The sequence below is a fragment of the Triticum aestivum genome, chromosome 3B (genome assembly GCF_018294505.1).
Source record: "Triticum aestivum cultivar Chinese Spring chromosome 3B, IWGSC CS RefSeq v2.1, whole genome shotgun sequence".
In the NCBI taxonomy this organism is placed as follows: domain Eukaryota; kingdom Viridiplantae; phylum Streptophyta; class Magnoliopsida; order Poales; family Poaceae; genus Triticum; species Triticum aestivum.
In genome coordinates, this window is record NC_057801.1 from 255,641,111 (window position 1) to 255,650,172 (window position 9,062).

Genomic DNA, 9,062 nt, shown 5'->3' on the forward strand with positions numbered 1-9,062 from the left:
CGGCGCCATGCGCCACGCCCAGCCCGCGCCCCGGCAGCCGCGCATCCCGTCCAGCCTCTCGGTCTCTGATTTGTGGGCCAGAGGGAAGGCACGGGCGGACAGGAGCGGACGAGAGGGACGAGGAGAGTGTCCGTTTTTTGTCCGTTCGGGAGCATTCTTGGACCAAGTTTGCTCTAGGTTTGGGGTTGGGAAGGACCAAAAAAGCGTCCAACGGACAACTCTATCCGTTTGGGTATTACCGCTGGGTCATATTTTATCCCAAACGGACAAATTCGGACCGGATGGGTGACGCGGTGGAGTTGGCCTAACTATTGTATGAGTGAGCTATTGGGTTGGCTACAAATGACATGGCAATTTCATATAGCCAGTTGTTGGCTATATTATTAACCATGCTCTTATGTTACCCCCACTATGGTCAGCCTTAGACTGGTCACAATGGGGAGGAACTTAGGAGTAACATCACACACTCCACATAAGCAAAGTTGTATTGGAGTGTGTGATGTTACTCCTAAGTTCACTTGTTCACTCGGCACAGAAAAAGGAAAACAAAACGGCACTGACTTTTCGCATCCCTACATATGGCCCACAATCCAGTGAAGTCGCCGCTGGATACCAAGCGGGCAACACCTGTTGCAGCCGAATGGCCAAGAGGGTCAATGCAAGTGGTCCCTCACATCCTGTGACACGCGGCGAGCCACGTGGTCCAGCACTCGCACTCGGAAGCGTCACGACTGCGCCCCTGGTGTCCACCGGTGTGGCCGGAGCAATACTCCGCAGCGCGGAGCGGAGACCCATTCCTACCAGTTTTTATACCCACACCACACTCCCCTCCCCACCTCTCTCCCTCTCTCTCCTTCGCTTCCCTCTCCTCCGCTCGCCGCTTCTCCCGGGGACAGCCCCAGCCCTAGCGGAGCGGAGCCGTAGCCCAGCCCGGCGCGCGTCCGTTGCGCCGCGGTCTGTCCTTGTCACCTGCCAGATCCAGACCCGGTGCCAGACCGCCGGGATCCTCCGCGACGGTGGTGCTGTGGGGGAAGTGCCTGAACGCCGCCACTCCCTGATCGGGGCTACCTACTCGCGTGATTCGAGGTAATTCCCGCGAATTGTGGGACTGCTTGGTGCGGTAGGTGGGGTAAACTCGGAGAATTTCGGTGGTTTGGTGAAGTGTTGGTAGTCGTGCGGCCAGTTTCCGATGAATTGTGCGGGTCCCCACCGCCGCTAGTTTTTTTTTCCGGAAATCTGTTCTTTCTTTTTGGTAATCTTATTATGTGATCTTATAAATTGTGATTGTGGGATATAGGCCTGACCTGATGTTCCCCTGTTCGCGATATTGCCTGCTGGATTTACTGTTTGATTACTGGCTATCCTTTCACTTCATGATGTACTAGTCGTGATAGTTAAAATTTTACAGCACTGTTTCCCGCTGGAAAAGAAATCTGGATTCAAAGCCATCTCGATGTGATGAACTGCGCCTAGCAACCTACTTTTGTACTACCTCCGTCCTGGTTTATAGGCCCCCTTTGTAGTTTGTGCCAAATTTTGACTAAAGATTTAACTAACAAAATATTAATGCATGTCAAGAAAAATTATCTCATTGGATTCGTATTTGAACATAGTTTTCAAAAATATAATGTTTGGTGACATGCGTGAATATTTTGTTAGTTTAATCTATGGTCAAAATTTGGCACGAAATACAATGGGGACCAATAAACCTGGACGGAGGTAGTATAATCTCGAGCTTGAGTCACACAAGCATACGCCGTTTTTCTTTGTTATGTTGCTTTCATGCGATTCCGTGTTTAAGATATTATTTATTTGTCATTCGGCCCTGTGGTCTGAAATTGACATGGGAATAAATGTGATATATGCTAGTGTGTTGTGTGGGGAGAGGAATCAGTGCCCCTTGAGTGTCTTTAAGTATTGGAATGTCTTGGATACTGGTCCACCTAACGGCGGCTTTTTCCCTAAACATTATCACATAGTTTCACCCACTGTGGTTACTCCCTCCTTCCATCTATATAGGGCCTAATGCGTTTTTTAAGACCGCCTTTGACTATTGACAAGATTAATAGTACATGACATGCATAATGTGAAAATTATATCATTTTAAGCTCCTTTCACACACGAATTTAACGGTGTGCTTTGTGTAAGTTGCATGTCATATATTATTGCTCTAATGTTTGGTCAAAGTTAGTCTCGAAAAACGCATTAGGCCCTATATAGATGGAAGGAGGGAGTAGCTGGCTTCCCTGCTTTGTGCCTTCAATTATACGCAAGCATCCTTTTGTATTCCCCTTTAAATCTATTTATTGTGAATAGGTTAAATGGTTGCTTTATGGATGTTGATGTTCAGCTTCTTGGAGAATTTGTTAGAAATGCCATCAGGGGATACTTATGTGTGGAATGCATGCTGCTAATCTTCACTTTGTCCTTCCCTTAAATCAATTCCATGATTTATATATTGTCTAGTCTATGCAAAATTAAATAGGAAAATAAGTGATTAATTTCACTTTTTAATTTTGTAAGGTTAAGTTTTACCCTAATTTGAATTGATGAACCCTGTCTGATCGTACTATCAAGTATGTGGGCTTCATATTAAAATATGTTTCTTCTTTAGACTTTCATGTCCTCTCACTTTTCCCATTTCCCACACATAGGTGGCCATGCCTCCTTTTTATACTGCTTTTATAGATCCATGTTAGATAACATATGGAATGCAAGAATTTAAATTTATTGAAGTTCATTACTTTCAAAGTGTACTTTTTTGTTGAGAATAGCTTGCTGTAGAAGCTCCATAGATTCCTTGTTGGGTTTGCTTTCTTATTTTGATTTGTACCCCTAGCTGTCTAAGCTAGATAGTAGTTTTACTCATGTATTTTTCATGTCTTGATTGAAGGCAATCCTTATTGTTGTACTCTTTTTATGTCGGCCAGGTAGAGCGAGCTCATGAATTTGCATCACATGGATGGGTTCTCAGCATTTTGAGTTTGGGTGATCAAATCAGCATCATATAGATTTCTTTTGCTCGGCCGACATGGGAGCTAATTGCTGTATAGCTGCAAAGCAGAGGCCTCAGCCATGTATCATTCCAGTTGAAGTGTCAGCTTACAGGAATGTAAGACACTCCCCATCATGGAGCTTCCGATGGGATAACAGAACACATATAGAAGACATAATGGAAATCCCCACATTTTTGTCCAACCATAGTAGTGGAAGCATTCGGCCTGAAACGAAGAGTGGTTCCATTGCACCAACTGAAGGCTTTTCTAATGGAGGTAGCCCTTCTGAATTGTTCCACAAGGTCAAGTGGCAGAAATCAGAAAAGAAGATGGAAACATCTAAAGTTGCACAATCTGATCCTAGAGGTAAATAATTCAGTCAATGATATGCGGCATGTTTTGATTCTTGTATGTTGCATTCTGTAAACATGCTGGGATGTGGGATGTAACAGTGATGTTCTTCGTAGTCAAATAAGTCTAACCAGATGGGCATGATTATCTTTTAGGACAACACTAGTAATTCTTTGGTACAAAATGAACTAGTTGGGACAACGTTGTTGTCATTACTAGTCCAAATATGCCATTGCAACCACCATCCCTTTTGCCGTGCAAAGCTACCACACTAAGATGACAGTTTACTAAAAATCCCCCCATATATAGTGAATATACTCAATCACTATCACTGTGATCTGGGTCCATGAAACCAATAGAAAAGGGTGAATTGGGTCATAGTTTATGCTGGCACGTTGTGGTGTGGCGTCAAGGATTCAACCAGGGGGCTCAGGTCACCATCGCCATAGCTGCTGCCAGGATTAGAAGACCCGCTCACGGACACATTGTTCTGTTCAACAGCTAGCAGGAAAACAACATCGTGATATAGGGAAACCATCAAACGCTGAATCAATGCCTCCAGATGATACACAAGGTTTCGACAGCAACACAGCCATAACATCGTCTTGCGGCATATAGGGTTTGATCAGCCCTCATATTAGACTACAACATTGTCAATGCCCACAGTAGTTGGTGGTCTAACCAGCTTTCAGCCTGGTTCAGGAGGGAGCAAAAGTATCTGTGCCAAAATATGGCTTTAAATGCTAGCCATGAACCATGTTATCTGGGTGTATATTGAGTTGAATAGCATTCTAGAGTATAAAACCATTGCTGTGGGCAGAGCAATTAAAGTGGCATTCTTCAAACTATATAGCATTGTGACTGCATTTATCTAGTTATCCCTTTTCACTGGACATGGTTCGACATCACTATGTTTTCACGCCTCACTATTGATTTACTTGATCATTTTTTGCTGATCTCTTTCTTTTTTGCTCAGCAGATAGACCCACTGCAAGTCACTCCTCCCCCGAGGTATACAGTAGCTGCTACTTTATGTTATATGCAATCTTAAGATTGATACAGTTTATTTCTAACAACTCTATTCTTTGTAGGCAAAGCTTTGCAGGAAATCACTAGACATGGTAAGTGTTGCTTCAGATACGAAGGCATCAACCTCTGTCCCTTCAACACCACCTGTAGTATCCAGAGCAGATCCTTCATCCTCTAGGGGGCATTCTCTAGGGATGGATACAGACTCAATGAGGAAAGCACGTCGCTCACCAGGATATCAACTATATAGACAGGTCTCATACAGCAAGATTCCATCTCTCAGGTCTCTCAATGAGAGCAACTCTCCTGAAGGAAGGCCTTCCTCCTCTATGCTCTCAGTCTGCAGCAATGATTTATCTGTAGCAGGATCACATGGAGAGTCATCTGATGGTTGGTCAATGCGAACATTTTCTGAAATGGTTGCATCATCCCAAAGAGAGAGATGGTCAATTGATAGTGAGCTCTTAGGTTCCGTTTCAAGTAAAATGACTCGATCAAATGCTTCAAATCGTACTACCGTCTCCCCTGACCAAGAGGTGTGCAAACTATGTTTAAAGCTACTAAAGGAAAGGTCAGCGTGGAATGCCCAGGATCTGGGTGTTGTCGCTGTTTTATTGTGCGGCCATGTTTACCATGCTGACTGCCTGGATAGCTTAACTGCAGAAGCTGAGAAATATGATCCTCCTTGTCCCGTATGCACCCACGGTGAACAATGTACTGTGAAGCTATTCGGTAAGCTGGAATCAAAGATAAAGAACAAGATATCTACAAATGTGATACTCGATGGTGATCTAGATGGGAGCTCTAAGCATCAAAAGAAAAGTAGGAGAGTTCCCAGATTAGGCACAAGTATTAGCATGAAGGACTCGTTCAGTCGGCCATTTTTGAGGAGGCATTTCTCAATTGGCTCCCGGCCACCCCGGTTAGTTTCAGAGAGCGAGTCAACAAGGAAGAAGGGCTTCTGGGCGAGGCACTGGACAGAATAGCATAGTACTCGGTCATCAAACAGGTGAGCAGCTTCACATTCTTGTGTTCTGGTAATTCAGTTCTGGTGGCAATTAACTACGTAGTTCTGTTAATTCGCCTCAAGAATATGGCCCAGTTCTTTTGGCCGATTCTCCCAGAATCTTGAGAAACGGACACCCCCCAGATTCTCCCCGAATCATATTTTTTTGACAAACCTAGCTATTTATACCCTAACTTGTACTGTGATGGCAAATTTCTTGTACCATTGTAGGTTGTAGTGAATACAGCATGGAAAACATACTTATATGGTCCCCTTTTTTCTCTGCTTGTAGGAGGGTTCTTGAAGAGGAAGTGAACTCCCAAGCAAATCATGTGGGTTTTGTAGTCAATGATGTGAAAGATATTTGCTGTCGGGCAACCATCGTACTAGAAGTTCCTCCCACTCCTCATGTTCAGAGTTGGGAACTCGTGGAGTGCTGTCATCGGTTTCCAGGATAGAAGAATAATAACAGTTTCTATACTATGCAACTGAGGGTTCTTGCAGACCCCGTCGCAGCTTATTAGCAAGTAACCTAACAGAGAAGGGGATGGCCTTCAGGCTGAAGGTAGGATCCAGCATGGTAGATTGTTATGTTTGCAGTTTTTCTTCGTCGTATTATTGGTTATGCGCACCGGTGATTTGTTTGATCTGATACATAATTTGGGAACTATCGTACATAGCTGATGCTATTTGTTTGATTAAAATGCATCACCGAAGGCGTCGATGGTTTTATGGGGATTATGTTTAGAAGAAATATGATGTCTTTCTCTTCGTCCAGAACAGAACAGAAGTGTTCTCCCTTTTTCTTTTTATATTGTTAGTCTTCAGCAGCTTCGTATCCTTTTTTCTTCTCTTCAACGGATCGGCAGACGCTGCAGAATTGGGAAACCGGAAGAGGATGTTTTCTCAGGCACCAAAAATCTGAAGAATCAAACACCCCTCCAATCTCAGTTAACTCTACTTACCACTTCTTTTTAGTATGAAATTCCGGCCGCCGATCATCATTGATCCAATGACGCCAATCACTTCGTACTGCTTAGTTTGAAAATTCTGGCCGCCGATCACTTCGTACTCCTTCGAGCCATGCCCGAGTGTCACTGTTTACCGAAAATCATCTCACCTTCACAGGGTTATAATCGTTCATGAGAAGTTCAGCAACAAAGGGTGATTGGTTAAGCCACAGAGCTATCTGACAATTGCTCGCTAAGCAATGTGCAGCCCTATTTTGTTCACGAGATATCTTAACCGGATCAAACACCCTATTCTCCAGGAAGCCATTCATCTTAACCGGATCAAACACCCTATTCTCCAACAAGCCATTCACCTCAACGATAATATGACCACTAGAAGGGTTGTACGCACTTTCTGCGCCGTTTTCATAAAAGAAATATGGGGTTTGACACGTGAGAGAATGATGGACTATTGGGTTTGGCACGAACATAAGACGTCAATGTCCTCCCGACTCTTCCCATGTCGCCCCTGTGCGGCGACCGGGGGGAACCCTAGCGCCGCCGCGTCCTCGTCCCTCCCCCGACCTCTCCTCCTCACCGCCGCCGGGCAAAGCCCGGTTGGCATTGGTGGCGGCGGGATCTCTTCTCCCACGACTCGCTAGATCTGGCGCGGGCGGATTGCGGCGGTGGTTGGCGGCGCGCTGGAGGCGGGGTGCGCCGGCGTGGGCTTGGGGGCGACGGCAGTTTTCCCTGGTGTGCGTGGGAGTCCGCTGGGGCGCGCGGCGGCGGCCCTCGGCAAGCGTTGGCAGGCGCTGGGCCCTCGGCGGCGCTCCGGCGTGTGCAGGCGGCGGTGGTCCCTGTGCGCGGTCGGCGGCTCCGTCTCTGACCCGGACGGCAAGCAGACGTAACTACATAGGAAGATCAATCGCCCTTTGTTAGAGAAAGGAGAGACATAACTTGTGAGGTACGTCGATCGATGGGGGGGAGGGGGGAATAGTTAAAGTCGATCTAGGTATATGTTGGGAGATCGATCGGTATACATGCATGTGTGTGTTAGAAGCAAATGAGGCACGAGGAGAAGGATAAAGAGAGAGGGATGCATCTAGGAGGTGGTACGAGAGGCATACTATATCGAGGGGGAAGGAGTGTGTGAGTACGAGATCGATGAAAAGAATGGTGGGAGTGAGGCATGGACGGTGATAAGAGAAGAGGAGAAGCTTGTGTTTGTGCTAGGCACAGCTGGCTAAAGAGGCATATCGATCGATGTCTGCCTAAAAAAGGAGATGGGGGGCCTACACACACCGTGGGTGAACGACCTAAAGTGAAATGACGAATTTGCGCAATGGAGTTAGAGAATGCTGAGGGAGGGTGAGAGGGATGCGGGCGTGTGCATGCATGAGAGAAAGTTAGCGCTAGCTACAAAGATAAGAGGATTGTGTGGGTGTAAAAGACGAATAGATATCATACTTCATTATAAAAAGCGAATTCGGATATTTGAAAAATTTATCATAGTGTTTTAAACCGATGCATGTGTGAATATATATAACGGTGATACACATGGTCTGGTTATGAACATGTTATACTACATATAATATATTTTATCTCTACTCTTATAAAAAAATGAAGTTGTTGATGATGGTGTGCCTGCCATCCTACAATATAGGCCGTCAGATTTATATCTGACGGATGGGAAGGAACTATGGCAAGTTTGAAAAAGATATCCATACCCCTCTCCATATTTGCAAATTAGGCCCCTTGATCATGTTGATGTTCTGTGGAACCCATGGGCATCTTGCTAGTACTATGTATAATACATAGAATATTGATTATTGTTTGGGCTAATGTGTGGCTTTTGCAGCTCAGGTCTAAATACTTGTCATAATGTAGGGGGCGGGGCACTATACTTTGTGTGATAAACACGGTGTACGTATGGAACATGATTTAGATTATGAATATATAGTCAGTATATCAAATGTACTATTATTTGGAATCAACATCAAGTGTATTCAAAAAATAGAATTCGAGTTCATGTAGTACACATAGTTCATATCTATCTCTATAGTAATCATGTGGTGTGTTATTAAGGTAATACGCGAATGATGGTTGAAGTTGGCAACAATCATGATTGTAGATTCTTATTGAAATAGAGAAGCGAATTCAAATTTAGTTCAAATTGCAGCGGTAGTATAGACATTTGGAATGCACTAAAATATTGGTATGAGTAGGTTACATGCATTATACAGCAAGCAAAAATATTTAATCGGACATAACATGGATTCATACACCCTCTTTCCATCTATATAGGGCGTAATGAGTTTTTAAGGCCGCCTTTGACTATTGACAAGATTAATAGTACATGACATGCACAATGTAAAAATTATATCATTGAAAGAATCTTTTACAGACAAATTTGACGATGTGCTTTGTGTAAGTTGCATGTCATATATTATTGCTCTAATATTTGGTCAAAGTTAGCACCAAAAAACGCATTAGGCCCTATATAGATGGAAGGAGGGAGTAGCTTTGAATAGCATTTGTATAGTAAAACGGGGCAAGACTCTCTCTTTGTGTGATGTGAATAGTTTTATTTTTTTCGTTTTTTTTGTTGAGGGAAGTGCGAATTGATTTGGTACTACAAGTACAATATTACTGCACGTTAGGCTTGTCCCTAAAATTCAACCCGCATCTTGTTATATCCCGAAAATTCAGATATCGTGCTCCCAAAACTGG

The 9,062-nt window shown here is 44.3% G+C and overlaps 1 protein-coding gene across 2 annotated transcripts; it reads left to right on the top strand.

Moving 5' to 3' along the window:
- Nucleotides 1–792: 792 nt before the first annotated feature.
- LOC123069598 (uncharacterized) lies at nucleotides 793–6,162 on the top strand. 2 transcript variants are annotated; one of them, XM_044492481.1, is made up of 5 exons: nucleotides 793–1,086; nucleotides 2,931–3,362; nucleotides 4,324–4,358; nucleotides 4,439–5,385; nucleotides 5,675–6,162. In XM_044492481.1, exons 2-4 carry the CDS (start codon nucleotides 3,032–3,034, stop codon nucleotides 5,360–5,362), a joined length of 1,290 nt encoding a protein of 429 aa, XP_044348416.1. In that variant the 5' UTR covers nucleotides 793–1,086; nucleotides 2,931–3,031; the 3' UTR covers nucleotides 5,363–5,385; nucleotides 5,675–6,162. The 2 variants fall into 2 exon arrangements, with proteins under 2 accessions (XP_044348416.1, XP_044348417.1); XM_044492482.1 differs by having other exon boundaries at nucleotides 4,327–4,358.
- Nucleotides 6,163–9,062: the final 2,900 nt, after the last annotated feature.

Coding starts and splice junctions, on each gene's coding strand:
- LOC123069598 (XM_044492481.1), top strand. CDS start 3,032: ATGGGAGCTAATTGCTGTATAGCTGCAAAGCAGAGGCCTCAGCCATGT. Junction 3,363..4,323: donor TGCACAATCTGATCCTAGAG/GTAAATAATTCA, acceptor TTTTTTGCTCAG/CAGATAGACCCACTGCAAGT. Junction 4,359..4,438: donor CAAGTCACTCCTCCCCCGAG/GTATACAGTAGC, acceptor TATTCTTTGTAG/GCAAAGCTTTGCAGGAAATC.